This window comes from Parasteatoda tepidariorum, chromosome 2, assembly GCF_982258835.1.
Source record: "Parasteatoda tepidariorum strain Cologne lab strain chromosome 2, Ptep-v5.0, whole genome shotgun sequence".
NCBI classification, from domain to species: Eukaryota; Metazoa; Arthropoda; class Arachnida; order Araneae; family Theridiidae; genus Parasteatoda; species Parasteatoda tepidariorum.
This window is the reverse complement of record NC_141756.1, coordinates 53016025-53038347: the sequence shown is the minus strand read 5'-3', so window position 1 is coordinate 53038347 and position 22323 is coordinate 53016025. Positions and strand designations below refer to the sequence as shown.

Below are 22323 nucleotides of genomic sequence, written 5' to 3'. Positions count from 1 at the left end.
CTAGTAATAGATGTTTTTTGTGCACTAACCGAGGACATACCAAAAAAAATTGCCCTCGTAGAGAAAAATTTGTCTGTTCCAAATGCAAGAGAAAACACCATACATCAATATGCAAACCTCTAACCAATGAGCAGCCTGCGGCTACATCTACAAACAAAATTGATGTATCTTCTTCCAATTTCGTTCATTTGCAAACTGCACGAGTTTTCATAACTGGGCCCACTGGCATTACAAAACTGACACGTTGTCTTTTGGATGGTGGAAGTCAATCTAGTTTCGTTTCTTCTAATCTTGTGGATACTTTAAAACTTCCAGTAATTTCAACCAGACATTTGGACATTCAAGCCTTTGAATCCCCAGCTAATGTTGGCTGCATGCGAAGACAAGTCAAATTTCAGTTATCAAGTATCTGGGACAAATCTAAAGTTAATGTTACTGCATTTGAAAGCTCCAACAAATATGCATCACACCTACCTTCATCAACGGATGTTTCACTTTTTGCTAAAAACAAGCGAATGAAACTTGCTGATCCAGATGATTCATTGTCGAACTTACCAATTGAGATTTTAATCGGTGCAGATTACTACTGGATTATTATGAATTCTGAAGCTCCAGTCAGGTTGTCGGATTCTCTGGCCTTGGTCCCATCAAGTTTTGGTTGGGTACTTAGTGGAACTCGATCACACGCAACAGTTTCCTTCATTTCAACGGTTCATAATGTTGATGTGGATACTTCAACTCAGGAATTAGATAATGTGGTATGAAATTTCTGGAACTTAGAGAGCATTGGTATACAACCAACACAACAAAAAATAAGTCCTCACAACTCTGAACTCTTAACGAACTTTCATCAATCTTTTGAAATCATCGATGGTAGAAGAGTTGTAAAATTGCCTTGGAAACCAGAAGTTCAACTTTCGTCGAACAATTATGAAGTCGCAATTCAACGATTTAAATCTTTAACAAGGAAAATGCATGCAAATTCAGAATTCAAAGTAAAATATATTGAGCACATGCAAGATTACATTGATAAAAAACACGTTGAAGTTGTCTCAGAAACACATAATGAAGAACGTTTATTTTACTTGCCCCATCACGCTGTAAAGAAAATCACAAATGGAGAAACTAAGTGGCGCATAGTTTTTGATGCATCTTCACATTCTCCAGGTCACCCATCTTTGAACGACGCTCTTGAAGTAGGACCAAATCTTCTTCCTGATATCTTAGCCACATTGTTGAGATTTCGACTTTCTAAAATAGCAATCACTAGTGATGGGCGACAAGCATTTCTGCAGCTGATTCTAGCAGAAGAAGACAGAGATGCAACACGATTTATTTGGTACAATACTACATATACTCCTGATGGGAGACTCCGCACTGAAGATAAAATTGTAACCTATCGATTCACACGTCTTCCATTTGGACTCGTCTCTAGTCCATTTTTATTAGCAGCTTCTCTTCGTGAATTGGCTACAAAACACAAACAAGCATATCCTACAGCAACTAGACACATTGAGAATAACACCTATATGGATGATTTTGTAACCGGAACGTCTACGGATACTGAAGCTCTGATTCTTTACCAAGAACTGCAGCAACTTACATCACTTATTAGCCTACCATTAGACGAATGGACTACAAATTCTAAGATTTTGAAAGATATGTGGAAACAAGAAAACGTCTCGTTTAAGGATATTACGCAAGTCTTGGGTGTTAAATGGGATACTAACAGTGATATTTTTCAAATTGATGTGCAGACAAAAATTGTTCAAGCATGTAAAGAACCAGTAACAAAACGCTTACTACTGAAGTTGATGTCAAAGTTTTACGATCCTCTAGGCTTGTTTGCTCCAGTTACAGTAGTTGTAAAGATATTGTTTCAAGATACATGGCTTAGTGGTATTCAGTGGGATGAACTATTACCTCCATCTGTAGCGCAGCAGTGGCACAAGTGGATAAATGAATTACACTATCTGAATGAAACATGCATTCCAAGATGGATTGGCTTTTCCGAAAATTCCGACGTTACCATACATGTGTTTTGCGACGCTTCGGAACGTGCATATGGTGCTTGCTTGTACTCTCGTCACGCAGATGATATTTCTACAGAGATCCATCTCATTTGCAGTCGAAATAAACTAGCCCCAATCAAAAGGGTCACCCTTCCGAGACTTGAATTGTTAGCTGCACTACTAGGAGCTCGTCTACTCCAGTATTTTTGCAGGGAAACGAACATGAATTCCCACACTGCCATACTATGGAGCGATTCTACTGTAGCTTTAAGTTGGATAAAGGGAAATCCTAACCAGTGGAAAACATTTGTCTGCAACAGAACAACAGAAATCCTTCAAAACACTACTTCAGCACAATGGCGCCACTGTCCCGGTACAGATAACCCAGCGGATCATCTTACTCGTGGTACCTTTCCATCACAGTTATTGATTTTAGAATCTTGGTGGCACGGTCCGAAATGGCTAAAACATGATCCAGAAACTTGGCCTATCAAAGTTTTATCTACACGTACACAACCTTTAGTTGAAGCTGAATCACGAAAAACCAAATTTCAATCCTCCTACGTTGCAACTACAGAACCCATCATAGACATATCTCGTTATAGTTCTTATACGAAACTTCTTCGTGTGACTGCCTGGATACTACGTTTTGTATACAACTGTAAGACTCAGCAACGCATAACTCATAAACTGAATTGTAATGAAATAGAGAAAGCTGAAAACTATTGGATACAAACTGTACAGAATCAATGTTTCTCAGCTGAAATAAATGCCTTAAAAGCTGAACGTCCCCTGCCGAAAAAATCCAAAATTTCCTGTTTCAATCCCTTTCTTGAAGATAATTATTTACGCCTTGGGGGAAGGCTGCAATTTTCAAACATTTCTTCTGACACTCGACACCCTTTATTGCTCGATGGTAAACACTATTTTGTCCACCTTTTGATCCAGCATACCCACATACGACTTCATCATTTAGGCGTGCGTATAATCCTGTCCGAGTTACGTTCAACCTTCTGGATTTTAAGAGGACGTCAAGCTATAAAGCAAGTTATTCACAAATGCCTACCTTGCAAGCTGTCCAAAGCGAAATACGGAAAACAAATCGAAGCTCCTTTACCTCCTGAAAGAGTTGTACCTTCTGCTCCATTTACTACCACAGGAATTGATTTTGCTGGACCCGTGAATATTCGATGTTTGAAATCAAGAGACACGGCCTACATAACACTATTTACTTGCGCAACAACACGTGCATTACACATCGAACTTGTGTCGGATCTTACCACAGACAAATTTCTTTTGGCACTACAACGTTTTGTTGGCCGCAGAGGACTCCCACACACAATCTATACCGACAATGCTACCACTTTTCATGCAGCAAATAAAGACTTGATTCTATTATGGCAAGTTCTGTCATCAGCTAAAACTCAGCAATATTATGCCCAAAATGGCATAACTTGGAAATTTATCGCCCCTCGAGCGGCTTGGTGGGGAGGCTGGTGGGAACGCCTAATCGGAGTTGTCAAGCGATGTTTACGAAAGGTACTCGGACGAGCACTTCTTGACGAGGAAGGTCTGTCCACGGACCTCATTGGAATAGAAGCCGCTCTGAACAGCCGACCTTTGGTATACGAAGATGACAGTTCCACAGCCTTAACACCAAGCCATTTCTTGACAGGACGAAAACTAACGGCCATTCCATCCAGCCCAAATAACAACACAAAGCTAAGAAAAATCTACAAGCAGCAGCAGGACTTACTCGACTGCTTTTGGAAAAAATGGTCTAAGGAATATTTGCTTCAATTGCGGTCATTTCATCAAGTTCGTAATCAGGACAATATCATTAACATCCGAATTGGCGATATTGTACTTCTACAAGAAGATGTCCGACCACGTCACATGTGGAAGAAAGCTAGAGTGGTGAACTTGCATGAAGGACGAGATGGAAAAATAAGATCCTGTGAGCTGAGAGTTAATGGTCACAATATAACCCGTCCGGTAGCTCTGGTCATCCCCCTCGAGGTCGACCAGGGTGGGGAGGATGTTGAAGTTTGAGTTCGAGATTAGATATAGTTTTGAGTTTCCTGTGCTGGCAACATCTTATTGTTTTTATATTCTTTTTTATGTAAATAAAGTTAAGTTTTCAGTTTGTTCTACGTGACTTTCAGTCTGATTTGCTCTCAACAAAATCCAACACTTTTTGTACTGCATATGAGTAAATATAATAAAAAGAAGTTATAAAAAGAGCAAAAATAGTTTCATACATAAGCAGGGTTGACAAAATTCATGATTCTTTAAAAAAAATTGGATTTATTTGATTTCGATCAGTTTTTTTAAAATTTAAATTAAAGAATTTTGAGCTTTTATATTTAACAGTCAAATAATTTAATAAAATATATTATCATTATTTAATATTATTCAAAAACAATAATATACCTAAAATAGTTGATATTTCTAACTAAAATGCTTTAAAAGTTTTTTTCTCCCAATTATTACAAGTTCATTGAATTAATCATGAACTAATCACTGAATCACGGTTATTCTTGTTCAAGCTAAATATCTTGAAGTTTAAAAGGCAGAGGGATAATTTGACAGTTCCAATGAAGAGTAGTTTAGATGCGAATATATTAAAAGAAGAAAAATATTATAAGTTACTCTGAGTGGAACAAGTCTTTCCTCCATCTTCGTGAACAACGTATTTATGATGTTTTAAAAATACGTATTCATATGGATATAAAACTAAATGGACATAATTAAAATAATGTTTATTACCAGCCAATTATTTTACATACAGCTTATGGAGAATTATATTTCATTTTTTTTTATAAATGTTAAAAAAAAATGTATCGTTTCGTTATTTTTTTAAATAAAATTTTCATTATCATTTAGATTAGACTTTGACCATAATCGCACCCTAAAGATTAGATGTATAAAAATGTTTCGACTTATCGAATTTAAATCCCGATTTTAATCACTATCAAGTTATTTCAATCATGCTAACCCTGCACAGAAGTAAAATTATTCAAAAGTTGTAAATTTCGCCCACTTTATATCATTTTTATTTCTTGCATTTTTCTCCATTCTCCAAAGATACCATTTCTCTAAAGAAGCCATTTCTCTAAAGCAGTTATTTCTCCAAAGGAGCTATTTCTTCAAAGATGCCATCTTTCCAAAGATACAATTCCCCCAAAGAAGCCATTTTTTCGATGAAGCCATTAATCCAAAGAAACCATTTCTCTAAAGAAGCTATTTCTCCAAAAAAGCAAATTTTCCAAAAATACCATATCTCCAAAGTAGCCATTTTTCTGAAGAAGCCTTTTTTTTCATTGAAGAAGCCATTTCTCAAATAAAGAATCTATTTATGTGACTCGTTTAACTCACATATAATTTCATTGTACTTGAAATTTGTATTAATATTAATTATTTAATTTAATAATGGTTGAAAAAAAACATTTCATTATAAGGTATACAGAATTTTGTATCTTCTTAAACAATTTAACGATTTCTTAAACAATTTATTAATTGCACGATCTAAAATTTGCACAAATTCAGTTGAATAGTTCCAGAAAAAAAAAAAGATTTTGAAATTTCTTAAAACTTTTCAGAGAGGTGTCAAAAATAATAAGAACTAGAGAATTATTCTCTTTTAAATTTTAAATACGGATATAATTTCTATTAAATATTATTCTGTCAATTGCATTTGTTTTACATGAAAAATGAATTGTCAACAAAGAATTGGAGTAATTTATATTATGTCAACTTCATATAACGTTTCATCGTTGTGTGAAGCAATTGACAAATATATTTTATGAACAAATATTAAGCAATGCTTTTTAAAGTAAGCCCATCGATCATTAATTTTATTCTTATTTATATATCACCTGTTCTGAAAGTGATTTGTAAGAAAACAAAAACTTTGAAAGCTATTAATTTAATTTTTCTGATACGTAAAAATGCACCGATGTCTTTTTATCGGTAATACTTAAACACTGAGAGTCGCAATATTTTGGTAATATTTCAACTCTGAGTATGATCAAAGCAACCAAATTATGGTAAAATTTATAGTTTTTCTGGCTCTATGGGAACACTAAGAGCTCGGTAATTTTTACTAAAGCGCCTTGGTAAAGATTTTGGAAAAATTAACACTAGAATGACTGAAACTTAGTATATACTTATATTGCCCAAAAGCAGTCAAAATGACTCAATTGTAAAAGAATAAATAATGCATAAAGAAATTTGTTTACAATTAATTTTTAATATTTTTTATGTTATTTACAGTTATATAACAAGTTATTAGTAAAATATTAACATTAAAAAAATTATATGTTGTACAAAATTCTAAGAAATTGTGTCATTATATACATCATTGTTTTTCTAATTGAAATTAAACGCAGTCAAAAGGACTTCCTTAGGCAATCTAGTGTTAAAAATAAAATATGGTTTTATAATCTGTGATAAAATTTGATAAATGTGGAAAAATTTGGTAATATTTGACCATACTAATACTTGTCCATATAAGACCATACTAAACTTGAAAATAACCACTCGCTTCTCGTCAGGTGGCGCATCAACAAAACAAAGTGGCTACTTAAATTTAAGTAAACAACCGGTTAATTTTTACCCACTTTTTTTCATTTTTTTTATTTTAAAAATCTTTTAATGATATCACACATTTATCACACATTATGTATGATCATTTTAAATGGTACGGGAAAACACTTTGTTTCCCTAAAGGTAAAAAAAACTCCATTCTTTATCGCTCACAATGCTAGAAAAAACGTTTTTAAACATAACGATACGACTAGTTTAAAATATCGAACAATATGTAAATAAATTCATTTTAATATTGTCTTTTAAGAGAAATCGTGTAATCATTCTGTTTTTATAATAGATGTATTTATATGTTTATGTTCTCTTTAAGATCCATGTAAAAAATTTCAAATTTTACATAACTCTTATAGCCTCAAACAATTTAGATAACATTTATTTTACTCAAAAATATTATTGCAGAGATAGAGAAATAAATCAGTTATTGAGCGGACTATTTGTTATGCTGAGCACTTTTATAATTGTTTCGTAATCTTTTATTTTGGAGTATAGGTAATAGTTTATTCTATGTAGAGCACAATTTGACTAAAACAGATTATGTTTGCTCTACAAAAATTTTTTTTCAGAAAGAAGTGTCGACAAATTTTCTATGGAATATAAAGCATTTCACCTTTAAGCATGGATTGCACTCAGATACTTCTCTATTTCTTAAATAATCTGTAATTTATAATACAAATAATAATTTAAGCAAAATTTTAAATTTAATTTTGAAGCTTATATAAATGTAAGAGGAGAGATTGTCGATAAATTCGGTAGATCCGAAGAAACTGAAAAGGTAAGGTATTATTTGATTAAAACTTCATTCCCTTGAAAAATATATAAATAGGAAATAACAATCGACTTATTTCAATGGCTCAAAAACAGGAGCCCATTTTCAAGACTTGCTGAAGTGAATGAGAAGAATATTAAACTATTTTTAATATTCTTCGTATTCTTTATGCTATAAATATTTTCAAAAAGTGATAACTTTTGCTGAATGTTGTGTTTAAACAAAGAAAAAGTTATGATCTTGTGAGGATATGGCTAATAGCCACTGCGTTTTTTTTATTCCAAAAAGTATTGTGTATTCCAAAGTCTGCGACTTTAAGATACATTGAGTTTTCAGAGTTATTTCGAAAGCAGAAAATGATTTCTCAACCTCGCTAGTTCCGGTTTTGTTCTAGAAAAAAAAGTACTTTGATGCAACGAGAAGTGTAAAAGCATAATAAAGAGGGTTAGCCTTACCTATTTTGTTTTCCTATAATAAGCCATAAAATTAGAGAATAAATTAGTATTTGTGGTTTTAGGTTAATTAAAATAATTTCTGCTTTAAGATTGATGATTAAAGAATATTGATATGTTTTTGATTATCGTTCTATTTTTTAAAGTCTACTTAAATCCATATTTTAGTCTTCGTTCTTCTATTTTCAAATACTTATTGGGTGTTTATTTTCGATGGCTAAGTCAATGTTACTTCATTGTGATCAATTTTTTTTAAAGTTTTCTTTTAATTTATATAATAAGCATCCCAATCAGCAATATTTTTAGGGTTTTTGTTTTATCATTTATATTGATTGATTTCACCGTCGTGGAGGACTTTTTAATGGAGCTAATCCACATTTGCGTTACATAAAGAAGAAAACTACGAAGGTCTCGCACTGTTGGCCTGACGGTAAGGGAACTTTAACCCATGATCCGTCTACCACTGAGGATATTTTACGTCAGCACTGTGGTCGGTGCAAGCCGGATGCGGATTCGTATCGACAAGCCATTGTCGATACGAATATACGAAGTCAATATCGAACCCGGTTGACCTCATTGAAAAGCGAAAGCTCTATCCCGTGAGCCATCGAGGCTCAATACATACTTACAAGAAACAGTTAAAATATTTATGATAGAAGCAATTAAAATAATTAAAAAGAAAAAAACTAAATTCTTAAATTTAAGCTCTTAACATTACCTTTTAAAATGCGTAAAGTTTACGCACAATGCTTTCAGAAATAAAATTTAAAAATTAAGTATGCAATGAATATTCGGTTTTCGACTCAAAGCTGAATAAAAAACCACCGAATAGTTCAGCCGAAGAATAACATTATTATCGTATCAATTGATATAGTTTAAAATACAGAGCGATTCCATATAAAGGTCACCGGGGGACAAAACTGTGACATATTCACGTCTCAACAGTGTCATGGTGTGACATAATGACGTCTCAACAGGATCACCGGGTGACTAAGTTGAGACGTGAATGTGTCACATTTCGGTACTCGGTGACATCACTTTAGCAAATAAATGCAGTGTGGTCCCACCTTAACGTCTCAATTTGACATTTGTGTGACGTCAAAGTGAGACAATACCAAAGGTGGACACTGTAACAGTTTTTGACCTATGCGTCGACAGAGAAGTCACATGTGACTTCCCAAATTAGTCCTGTGACTGTCGAAATCTTGTTGCTATCTGGTAATGGTGCTATCTGGGAAAAATAGTTGAAATTGCTGTAATGATATTTTCTAAAGTTCTTTTCTGATTCAATTTCCAATCGATTTTTTTATTATTAAATATGAATATGAGTTAATGGTGCTCTTTTTTAATGGTATGCGCAAAAGGTTTTGTATGTATTCTATTTTAAAAGGTATTGCCAAATAAAATTTGATATATGAATAAGCAGTTAATTAAAAATTTTATTTTTTTATTAAAACTTTTATTTCATTCATAAAAACATTTTTTCATAAATTTAAGTGTGACAAGTGAATGTTCTAGTGAAAAAAGTTAAAATACAATGAGATTGAGTTCTTTGCCTATTTCAAATCGTCTTTAATATTGTTTATTAAAATCTTCGCTAAAATATTACAAAATGCCATTCCAACGTCAAGTAAGAAGTAAATTTTGAAGTAAAAGTACGAAAGAAGAAAGGCAAAGTATTTCTATAATCTTAAAAACACATTTAAAAACAACGGAAAAAAATCATATATCTACCGCATTTGCACAAAAAAAAAATAATTTTTATATTTATGAAAAATCACAAAACCTTAACTAAATAATAAAATAAATTAAGACGGAAAACCTTAATCATTTCTATAAAATTAAACAAAATTTGTCAAAGTGCAACAACTAATCCATATAGTGGATTTACAAAGCTTATTGTCTAGCTCTATAGTCTAGTAAATTTTAGTTCAACCCAAGAAATTAATTCCAACCCGTCTTACTGGCTTCTTAAAATGCATGCAAAATTTTATTTTAATTATAAATAATTTAGAAATACACAAATTAAGACGGAAGACCTTAATAATTTCTTTAAAATTAAACAAAATTTGTCAAACTGCAACAACTAATCCACATAGTGGATTTACGACGCCTATTGTCGCGCTCCATAGTCTAGTAAACTTTAATCCAACCTAAAAAATTAGATCCAACCCGTCTTACTGGCTTCTAAAAATGTATGCAAAATTTTATTTTAATAAAAAATAATATAGAAATATATTTTACGCATATAATTAGTAATTCTTTGCAAGTTTTTGGACTTTTTTTTAAACAATATATGAAAAAATACAACGAATAATAAGATTTCATTTTTTTTAATCTTAAATTCATTATAAATTTAATTATTAAAATTATTGAGAGACAAATATTTTTGGAAAACTGTTATTTGCAAAGCAACGTTTTTGTAAAACGTTCTATTTCTTACACTATTTTTATATTTCAAGATTGCATCGAATTTAATTTCCAAATAAATTTTTCTGCATTTCCTAAAAATTACTGTAGCAAAAAACAACTTAGGAAAAAATGCAACATAATATTTTATTTACGAAAACAATAACATTTCCCACTGTTTGTTAGCAATTTCTTCTTACTCGCCATATCTATGTCATCGTTTTTGAAACCAGGAGAAAACAAATCGCCAAAATGAGTTCTCGTATAAAAAATAATTTATTTTTTATTTTTTTCCTCTGAGAAGCAACGTGAGAAAATGGCCCTTGTTGGTCAAATTGCCGACATTGATGGGAAAAGGTAAACTTCCGTTACGGTCGGACGCAGTAATGTAACACCTCTTCTCTTCAAAAAGGAAGTAATTTATTTTTGGGTGGCTGTCCATGAAATTTGACCAAAGTGTATATAAGTGATAGCGAAAGTTCCAATTTCAAATTAAAATCACAATAGGTTTTCTTGTAGACACAGGGATAGTCAATATAAAAGGTATATATTAGTTGTTGGATATATTTTATGTCTGTCTATTTGTATACTTGTCTAAAGGATTACACAAGTTGTGAAGGTATTAGTAAATTTATATGTTTCTTAATCATTTGAAAAATTTACATTAATTGCTTTTTTTAAAAAGTTAAAAAAATTATTTTTTTTGTAATACACTAAATAAGTTTACATAACTTTATAACCGATTTAAATTTTGACCGCATTTTTAATTAAATTCCGTTAATGTTTACAACATAGCAGGTACACTGAGAAAAAAGTTTGGTCAAAAATATCAGAATCTGGTAAAATTTAGCATGTTTACTGGATCTATGAGAGTACTAAATAAACACGATGATTTTACTGAAGCACTTTAAAAATAAATTTGGTAAAATTAACAATGATATATATCACTGGTTCAAAACTAAAACGACGCTTCTGCACTCACTTCTCATGTTATTTCAATGAGAAGTGAATGCAGAAGTGTCGTTTTAGTTTTGAACCAGCGATATGGTTTTAAAATATGAAATAAAATTTCGTAAATGTGGTAAAATTTAGTAATTTTATCATGATACCTTTGAGCATGGCAGAAAAAACCATTTATTCGCTTAAATTTACTTTTCAGTTTTGTATTTTTTATTAAATATGTGATAATATGAACCATATTTTTGAAAACCAGAAATTTTGTTTAATTTTTAATTTATTTTTTATCGATTTATTTTTATTTATGGATTTATTTAATTCCTTTTCAATTATTTATTCTATAATATTATTCGAAGATGCCATCAAAAACAACTAGTTTGCAGTTTTTAGTTATTCGAATCTGATAATATCCTTTCATTCATATTTTCTTAAATATTAAAAAAAAGCATTAGTTTTGATAGGGATCTTTGTTTTTCTATAAATTTTAAATAATATATTTATACGCGAAAGAATTGAGAAAATCTCGACTGGACGAACTTCTCGAACTTTCGACTTTTTCGAGAGTTTCAAAATTCTAAACTATAATTTAAAATAACGGATAAAACTTCAATCTTGGCAAACTGCTGATTAACTTTTTATTTATATTTTACTTATTCGAAACATGACAGTTTTCTGCTGTCGGTATGGATTTTGAAAATGTTTTTGAAAAAATGCTCTGGACAACATTACAAGCATTATTTATGTCACAAAAATCTGTAAATCTTAAATTCAAAAAAGTGAAAATGTGCGGTTGTAGTTCAAAATTACTTCAAATTGTGGTTCCATTTTTTTTTAAAAATGATAATCGATTTTAGTTTAAGATTGATTTGAATTTTTCATAGTCTAAATTGAGTAAAGAATATGTTATTAAAATTCATATTTCATAAATTGATAAGCATAAAAAAGTGTGTATTCAGGGAAGTTTAATCTATTTAGTTCTTGTATGATACAATGGAAAAAAAATTATTTTATTACTAATTTAATAAAACTATTTTATAATACGTGTTATTGGTTGAATTCAACTGAAGTGATGGAATGCTCAAACTCGAATATGTCCCAGATTCGAGTACTGGAAATGACTAGACACAGTACACACAGTACTGAGGAAAAATATCCCCTGAAAGGTAATCCAATCGGTCAGACTAACCTTAGAAGCCTTTCATGGTTTTTCTCACCATTTAATGTGAATATCGTTTAATTCAAAAGATCATTCTTGTAGATAAGTGCATATCAATATTTGATCCAGATTGTCCCTTGTATTCTGGGTTAGGTTCATGGTTACGAGTAAGATTTTTGATACAACGCAATAGATCGCCTGTTTAACGTCGGTTATGAAACAAAATTAAACAATGCATGAGCCGTATAATGCGATTTATGAAATTCCCTAAAAAAATCCTGTTCAAATTACGGTATAAAGTACTGGCACAATCCATCCATAAAATTAATCTTACTGAAAAATCCAATTTTATCATAAAATATTAAATCGCATTATTATTTAGTTAGAATAATTATTTAATTAGAGTAAATAATTATCATTTAGAGAGGCAGTGATCATACTGTATTATTGCTGAAAAAGGTGTTGTATATCAGACTTTTTGTCTAAGCGTTTTTAGATGTTTTTCAACACATTTTGCTTATATGTCTAACATGCTTTTACTTAACTTGAGCAGAAATTTTTTACAATGTACTTCCATGGATTTGAATTGGATTAATAAGTTTGCTGGCAGCCAAGATGGTCATAACGTAGCGCAATTTTAATATTGCGATATACGATACTTTCACGATACTTTTCGATAATTTTCCTTTTAACAAATACATTTAACTTTTTTATTTACTACAACTTCAAGAATTGGCATTATGCCAGGCTCAGGTAACTCGCTAATATTATCTTTAAATTGTGAGTTAATTAAAAAACAATATGTATTGTCACTCAACGTAATATTTTTGGATGTGGATGATTTTTGTGATATTACCATATAACGTGTTTATTGTTGTCAATAATAATCTTGTTATTACCATAATTAATTATCATTTTAAATAGTTACTTATTATAACATATTTTTCGTAAATATTGTATTGCTTCACAACAGCGTTATCATAATGCTTAATATCTATATTTCCTGTGCTTAATATCTATATCTATATTTCAATATATCACTTAGATTAAGTGGTAATTAACATTATCAATAGCATGTGGTAAATATCATGAAAGAGTGGTAAGCAATACATTATAAAAAAAAGGATATGTTTTGCTTTAAAAAAAATTTCAGGTTTTTGAGTTAATAATTAATTTGTTTAAACTAATATTTTGGTTTTTTAAAAAAATAAAAATTTTTTTTTCTTAAATCATATGATAATGTAGCTTTGCGACACAACCAATCTGTTTATAAATTTCTTTTTTGTTGATGCATTACAGTACGGAAACGTACGTTAACATGATCTTCCATTACATGTTTTCAGTATTAAGCAAATGCATGGTTAAAATAAAATCTATATAGAGACTTGACAAATAGGATGAATTAGATGATTTAATGTATTAATTTCTTCAGGAAAATTTCGCTTTGAAGTGTTATGCAATCTCAAAAAACACTTTTAGTTTCGTAATGAAAAAATTACTTTCTTTTACAAGATTCTTAGCTCCAGTAATACGCTTGGTTGAAAAAAGCTCACTAATTATAAAAATTTAATCTGATAAAAAACAAACTGATTTTTATTTTCATCTTAAAACTATTAGTACCAAATAAATGCGACATTTTGCATGTAAACAAGTGATTTCTTTGGCGTTTAAACCGGAAACTCTTAGATCTATTTTATCGTACATTTAAAGATACATAAATTTTCAGTTTGTTTATTTGCTGCTGAAACCGGTACCATCCGATTCGATAAAGCAACTCTTCGTACAAATGTCTTCTTAAATAATTCAAAACGAAACTAAAAAAAGAGATCGAAATTAAAGAAATTGTAAATGAGGCCATTTTTAGTGCTGTATTGAATATTTAAAATTGTTTAATTTTCCAAGACTGTCTGCTCTGTTATATGGCTGAATAAAATAAATAAGCTAAATATAAAAATGTACTGCTATTAAACTGACTAAATCTACTGCTACTAAATGAATTCTGCATTTTGTTTGTGAATAATTGATTATGTATTTCATGATGTCTTTGCTGTTTGAACCGGGGACTCTTAGATCTGTTTCATCGTACTTTTATACTTTCGAAAATGTAGCATTAATGCTGATTTACTAGATAACAGGAACGAATCCAGCGTGAAAAGATTTGAAGAAAAAAAACTTTTTCACAAATTCTTTCTTAAATAATCCAAAGCGAAATTTAAAAAAAAAGAGAGCAAAATTACAGAACTTGTGAAAATTACAAAAGTTAGACCATTTTTTTATGCGTTGCATTAGCGCTGATTAAATGACACTTTTTAAACTAACTGTTCGATAAAGAGTAAATTATATAACTCTATTTTTGAATCGTTTTGAAATGTCTGGCATAATTTTATAATTATTTATTACGGTCGAAACTACTTTTTTTGGGGGGGGGGGGATAAATGTCTAAAAGATTTAAACTTTCCCTTTGGGTCATTATATATTTTACTAATATGATTTCTGGTTAAAAAATGTTGTGTACAGTAGTTTGTAAATTGTTTGTAATTTGAATTACATTCCTTATAAAAGTACTGTTATACCTATTTTTTGATTTTCTGTATCTGACTTAGCTAAAGAGTTTCAACAAACAGCGTCAAAATTGTTAAAGATATTGAGTTAACACACTTGGCGTAATTTCTCTAAAATCTCGCTTTCTAAGCAGTGTTTTTCGAACAATTTTACCAAGCAAACTAAAAAATGCCACAGTTTAAGATATAAATTCAAAATAAAGCTATAAGATTTAACTATAAACACAATTTTGCAGTAAAGAATTATGAAAGCTTTAGAAGGGCTTAATTATACAGCTTAAATAGTTTTCAAAAATTTTTCTTCTCAAAACTTCGTCAAAACTTCTCAAAAACTTCTCAAAAAACATCTCAAAACTTCGTCAGCTTGACAAGAGTCTTTTACCTAAATGAAAAACGTTGAAAACAATAAAAAATGTCAGTTTTTGCAAATTTTTATGAGGCCGAATAATGCAGAGACCTTTGACTGATTCCATACAATTTTGCATCAAAGAATTATGAGAGCTTCAGAATGGACGAATAGCTATATTTTTAAAAAGTAATAAACTTTTTAAAACTCTGTTAGTTTGACAAGAGTTTTCTACCTAGATGAAAAACGTTAAAACAATTACTTATTTTAATTTTTGCAAATTTTTATTAGGCCAAATAATGCAGATTTGGAGAGAGCTTTGACTGATTACATACAAACAAATGCATACAAATTTAAAATCCTATTCTCTATTTGCTGCATTCAACGTAATATCTGCAGAATAAGAAAGAAAATTATACAGATAATGTTTAAAACTTTCATATAATAAAGTTAATAAAAATCTTTCCATTTATCAAAAATAAAATAAATAAATAAAAAACTCAGAAAAATTTTACTTATGAGTTCGATAACTTCTTATTATTGCTTATACATATATTTGCATGTAGAAACTTCATTCATCAAAAATCCGTGACATGATTTTCGTCTAAACAATGTAAAAATCTGATGTATGCAAATAAATAATTAAATACATTTTAAAAAATCCATTAAAAAGCTAAACTAGTAGGTTCACTTGATTCAACAGATTAAAATGTTAAATTTATTGCATTCAATTGTTTGTCAATTTTAATTCAATTCAATTGCTTGTTAAATTTTAAATTTATTGGATTCCTTTGAAAAGTTTTGCTGTATTTACATTAATTTTTTGCAGATGTGGCTCAACGTCAAGGCCTGCATCCTCATTTTTATGATATCTGCAATGTGTATTGCAGCGGATCCTGAACCGGAAACAGAAGCAGACATTGAACCAAGGTGATGAAATTTTACTAACACCTATATATAAATCACTTTTTCATAAAAGTGTTATAAAAGCAATGGTATAAAAATATTTTTACTCGCAGCTTATTGAACGTAAGTGATTGAATATAAATTGTTTGGAATATTTTGGCAGAATTTAAACAGAATAAACTAACTTGTGAAGTCACGTGAATGACTTATTTGTCAAATCAATTAATTTCATTAAAAGAAGATAAGTAACAATCTGAATGAAAAAGTAAATACTACTGAAATAAATTATTTACTATACACAATTTATAGAAAGCTTCGTTATTTTGTGGCGTTAGTACTAATTTACTGGAGAATTTTGCTTTTGAAAATACGCACAAATGAAATGCTTTGAAATTAAAATAAAGAATTAGAAATGGAGTTAATTGATTTAAGAAATTAATTTAAAAAATCTAAGTCATTTTTCGCTTAGTAATTTCTAGCCAATATTTAAGATATTGTTATCATTAATTTTCTTTTCAACTTTCAAAAACTTTAATAACTTTAAAAATCTTGAAATAATTGTTAACTATGCAATTTTAATGAAATTACGAGAATATATTTATTTTGAAACTACACTGAAAACAGTATTTTTGTGTAATTCTTTCATTTGTAAAGGGGGGAAAAGAACATCCATGGAGTTTGTTTTGGCAATCTTCCTTCACGGTTATTCGTGTGTTAGATCTCCTTTCGGTCTCATGTGTTTTATCCTTTTGGGAGGCAAAATTATTCTTGTATTTAGAACCTTTGATAGCATCAGTTTTATGTCCTTTTTTATCAGCTTTAGCTTTCCTTTCCTAATTAGCTCTTTGATTTACTTCCTTAGTTCAGTAGCGTTTTTTGTGCAGTCTTTTTCATTTAAATTGAATTACAAGAATGGCGATTTTGCATAAAAATTTCAATTTAATTTGAATTTTATTACTATAAAGAGCTTATTTTCTATTACAACTTGTTTGGTTTTATGTATAAATAAGAAGTATATATTATGTTAGAGATTACGAAACATGTTGAATAATAATAGCGTTCCAATTCTTTGAAACCTAAATACATTTCTTAGCTAAACTTCATTGTATAATCGCATATAGGGTTAAGATGAATTTCATTGTAGTTAATCCTACTTCTTAAAATGATTACATGATACTATGGTTCAACTTCAGAAACAGGGTCAAGTTAGTCTATAGAGACATTATCAAATTTGTATCATATTATGGTTCAACGTTAGATTGAGGATTTCTTCTGAAAGTTCCAACTAATTCAACCAATAATTCTCTGTAATAATTAAACTTGATGGTTCAAGGTACCAATATTATGGTTCTACGCTGTACTGATTTTTATTAAATAATATTTCCTCCTAATTCCTCCATTAATTTCTCTAATTACTAATTTCAGTGATTCAAGGTACCGATAATACCGATTATAATCCTCCGTAATAATTAAACTTGATGGTTCAAGGTACCAATATTATGGTTCTAAGCTGTACTGATTTTCATTAAATAATATTTCCTCTTAATTCTATCATTAATTTCTCTAATTATTAATTTCAGTAATTCAAGGTACCGATAATACCGATTATAATTCAAATCATTATATTCATTAATTATTTTTTTTATTAATTGAATTCGGTGGCTCAAGGGACTGATTATTTATGATTCCAGGTACCTATATTTTTCTCCAACTTTGAATCAATTCTTTCAAAAGGAACTTCTAACTAATTTCACCAATAACTGTTTTAAAGATTTAATTAGGTCTCGATTCATTATTTTTTTAAGGTACAGATATTTTGGTTCAATGTTGGGTAGATTTTCTTGAAAATGAACTTACCAACTAATATAACCATTAATTATTTTTAATAATTAGTTTCAAGTTCAAATTGTTAGTTCAAATTGGTTTCAAGGTACCAATATTAGGGTTAGACGCTATACCGATTTTCATGAAAGGGTACGTCCATTCAATTCTTCCATTAATTTATTAATGATTAAATTAGGTAATTTAAGGTACTTATGGTTCAATATTCTATAAATATTTTTCGAAAATGAATTTACATCTAATTCATTTATTATTTTCTTTCTTGTTTGGTTGGTCCTTCTTCTTATTTAATTTACATGTAAATAGCTTTCATAGTAAACATCTTTAAATGGCATTCCTTTTTATTTTTATTTGAAATAAATGTAAAAGAATTCCTTCATTATCCATTTTCATGTTTTGTTGTTGTTTCTTCTCCTTACTTAGTTCTCATATAAAAAGCATATGGCATCCTTAAATAGTATTCCTTTTTATTTTTATTTGAAAGAAATGTTAAGAATAAGACTGTTATTGATTTCTTATTACATTATCTTTTAAGATATATGCTATTTATCTGCTTATCAGGAAAAAATTTATGTTTTAAAAAAAAAAAAATTGAAATACTGTTTAGAAAATAGAAACAATTTGGGTTTTCCTCATATTTTTATTAAACTGAAATTGCCATTTTGCCGCAATTCAATGGAGGCAGTACGGGAAAAAATGTCTTCTTTCGTTGTATTTTATAAAAGCATTTTTACTATTTAAAATAATCGAATTCATAACAGATTTTGTTGCTGAATTTTTTCATAAAACAAAGTATTATATTAGTAAAACACTGAAAACATCAGAAATGCAAATATTTTATTTTACGAAATTTCTACCTATTAAATTTCAGTTTTACTTTGTAGTTTTACATATAAAAATTTTTCATAAAGACGTAATGATATAAAATCTATGCTTGTTATTTTAATATCAGAACTGTTTTTTTTTACTAAAAATATTCGGTATATTTTCAAATGTATAAACAAATCTCTATAACAAGCAATAGACTCAAACCTCAAAGATTCTGAATATTTGCAAACGTTCTTTCCGTCAAGGGACACTCGAATAAGTTTAAAATCTGACTGAATCGATTCCATTTATTGCTTTATAAAATATTCAAGAGGATGTAGTTTAATTCTTTGAGCGATTTAAAAAGGCCTACAAGACATATAAAGAGGCATCAAGTATTTTTCAGAAGTTTATATGAATCTAATGCAATAAAACGAGCTTTAAAGTATCTAGTTTGAAAGATGAAATGCAAAATTTTTCAAGATAATTTATATTTCAAAATACCCTTTGAGATTCAAAAAGTAATTTAAGGAGAAACACAACTATTTTTTTCTTATTAATTACTAAGCAGAATTTTTCTGTGTTGCACATACTAATTTAAAGTGTTTACAGTTGTTTTACATTATTCTGAACTCCTGCATTTAAAATAGTAAATGAATAAATAAATTGTGTGAAACTAAAAGCTCATATGCTCATGGTTAATAGCGTAAGACATTTCTACACTTCTGTGGCATAATATGCCATAACATGGGCATATATAGCATAACTCAATATTTAAGCAAATATAACTTATTGTGTCTTTTTATTTCTATTAACGAAAAATTCGCATTTATTGTTTGTTTAGGCATGAGAAAAAGCAAGTAATCTTGTTCAAGGATCAGACGGAACATTTCCATCATCATCATCACCACCACCATCATCACCACAAGCACGGTCATGATCATAAGCACGCTCATGGTCATAAACACGCTCACGGTCACAAACACGAACATGGTCATAAGCACGGTCATGTTCACAAACATGAACACGGTCATAAGCATGGTCATCTTCATAAGCATGCTCATGGGCACAAACATGAGCATGGCCATAAACATGGGCACCTTCATAAACATGCTCATGCTCATAAACACGGACACGGTCACAAACATATACATGGACACAAACATGGACATGCGCATAAACACGGGCATGCTCATAAGCACGGGCACTGGCATAAACATGGCCACGAACATAAACATGGACATGTTCACAAGCATGAACACGGGCACAAGCATGGTCATGCTCATGGGCATGTGCATAAACACGGCCACGGACATGTTCATGAACACGGGCACAAACACGGCCATCTTCACAAGCATGGTCATGGACATGCTCACGAGCATGGTCATAAACATGCTCACGGCCATAAACACGGTCACGAACATAAGCATGGTCATGTACATGGCCACAAGCATGGCCACGCACACAAGCATGGACATGAACATGGGCATAAACATGGTCACGGACACAAGCACGCTCATGCTCATGGTCATAAACATATTCATGGCCACAAGCATGGACATGGACATAAACACGGGCACGGACATGCTCATGCCCATAAACATGGGCATGGTCACGAGCATTTGCACGGTCATAAACACGGTCACGCACATAAACATGGACATGGTCACAAGCACGAACACGGTCACGGACACAAACATGGCCATCACCATGGACATAAATGGTTCGGCTACATTACTGGCTTAAAAGGTCATCCACATACCATTGCAGAAGAAAAAGAATTCTCCCATGATGAACAAAATGAATATTCTCCCGAAGTTTTAGAAGTTGAACCTGAAATTCTCTATGATGACGCTTCTGAGGGCGTTAAAACTGAAGCTGGTGAAGAAGTTGAACCTGAACATACTTTAGACTCTAAGCTGAAGTACGATCTTCTGCCAGCTGAAGGCAAAGCTGTAACCGTTGAATACCGACATTTTGGTAAATCTAGTCCTAACTCTTCAAATGAAATCAAAAATGTAATTATACATTAAATTTAGTGTGAGTCTGTATTTTGAAAATCTCACGCAAAAAATCCATCTCATAATGAGATACATGTATATTAAAAGTCTGTTCATTTAAAAAAAAAAAACTAAAACGCACATACTTGGTGATGGATAGCAGAAAAGGGAAGCTTTTATTTAGGTAGCAGGTCGTTATTTTAGATTCTATATTTATAGCCATCCAATTGTTATATAATTTATTTTTTGTCTATTTGCATTTATACTTAGTAAATTGTTTTATGTACAAGCCATATATGTATATTGTTATGAAAAATAAATATTTATATTTTGCAATTAAGGCATATTTTAGTTTAATTTAATTTAATTTATTTTCAATGTCACAAACAAGGATGGACAAAACAATATGAATGATTTGTGTCGATTTTATAGGTCTATGCATACTATGGACAAAATGGTTTTATATGTTTTATAGGTCCAAACTTTTAACGCATTTAAATGATTAAGATAACAGCTTTACAATTATGAGGACATATGTATCCGTAAAAATATATACTACTAAAACGTAGGGAAAGTCGATTAAGGCTTGGGTTTTTTTTCTCCAGTTATTTCATAAATAATAGCTTTGCAAAATTCATATTTTGATGTCAATAGGCATTTTTACAATGGATGATGTCCCAAGAAACATTTCGTAATTAAAGAGCTAATTCTTGAATGAAACAAATAGTTATGTGGTTTCTTTTGTACAAAAAATACCAAGTCTTAAATGATCTTCGGATTATTGTAGTTGATTCAAGTTTTGTAAGGATTCAGTTGTAATTTGAAAGTTTCGTTGATTACTATTTTAAGTAGGATTCTTTTCGGGTATTAAAATTTTTAAAGACTGCTGCCTTAAAAGGAAATGATGTTTCTTAAAATTTGCAAAGCCATGTTCGTACTATTTTGTGTAACCTCTATAGATACATAGAGAAACAACATTGAGGACCAAAATTTTTGTTGCATTTATACAAACACTTGATTTTGCTTATTTTGGGTGAGTAGATCATTTCAAAATTTATATCTTATGTTATAAAGCAAGTGAGTTATATCGAAAGAAAGAAGAGTTTACTAAAAAAATAAAAAAGCATTTTTTAGACATGAAAAATAATATATTTCTATAAATAATAACCCTTTTATATAAGAAAATTACATGAGCAAATATTTCAGCGTTTCACTCTAAAACTGGTAAATAATTATTCATTTTTTCCATTTGTCCCATACCAGATGTTTGAATGACATTTGCCAGGCCTTTTTATAATTAACATAATTAAGATTTATGACTGAGTCCATAAAGAAAACCCTGTCATGATATTATATACAGTATAATGGTATTTGGTTTCTTTCTTTTTCACAACATATGGACATTCTATACCATGTATTTTCATTGCTACAAGTTTGTCATAGATTAAGCTCATTGCAGCTCTTTGTCTGTAGTAGTAGTCAAAGTTTTGTAATAAAGTCT

General features: G+C 30.3%; 2 protein-coding genes across 2 annotated transcripts; both read left to right on the top strand.

Moving 5' to 3' along the window:
* Window positions 1–1013: 1013 nt before the first annotated feature.
* Window positions 1014–5250, top strand: LOC147815766 (uncharacterized). Its single transcript, XM_087156574.1, has 2 exons — window positions 1014–3733; window positions 5100–5250. The coding sequence occupies exons 1-2, from the start codon at window positions 1014–1016 to the stop codon at window positions 5248–5250; spliced, it is 2871 nt and encodes a 956-aa protein (XP_087012700.1).
* A 5486-nt stretch (window positions 5251–10736) lies between these two features.
* LOC107453501 (uncharacterized) lies at window positions 10737–21104 on the top strand. The gene is made up of 3 exons (XM_016070360.4): window positions 10737–10790; window positions 16097–16197; window positions 19667–21104. Exons 2-3 carry the CDS (start codon window positions 16097–16099, stop codon window positions 20853–20855), a joined length of 1290 nt encoding a protein of 429 aa, XP_015925846.3. The 5' UTR covers window positions 10737–10790; the 3' UTR covers window positions 20856–21104.
* The last annotated feature ends 1219 nt before the right edge of the window (window positions 21105–22323 follow it).

What these genes read in the sequence shown, in the direction of transcription:
- LOC147815766 (XM_087156574.1), top strand. Translation starts at nt 1,014, where the DNA reads ATGCAAGATTACATTGATAAAAAACACGTTGAAGTTGTCTCAGAAACA. An exon ending in AGCCCAAATAACAACACAAA is followed by an intron (nt 3,734 to 5,099) that starts GCTAAGAAAAAT and finishes CATTCTCCAAAG; the next exon opens with ATACCATTTCTCTAAAGAAG.
- LOC107453501 (XM_016070360.4), top strand. Translation starts at nt 16,097, where the DNA reads ATGTGGCTCAACGTCAAGGCCTGCATCCTCATTTTTATGATATCTGCA. An exon ending in GAAGCAGACATTGAACCAAG is followed by an intron (nt 16,198 to 19,666) that starts GTGATGAAATTT and finishes TTGTTTGTTTAG; the next exon opens with GCATGAGAAAAAGCAAGTAA.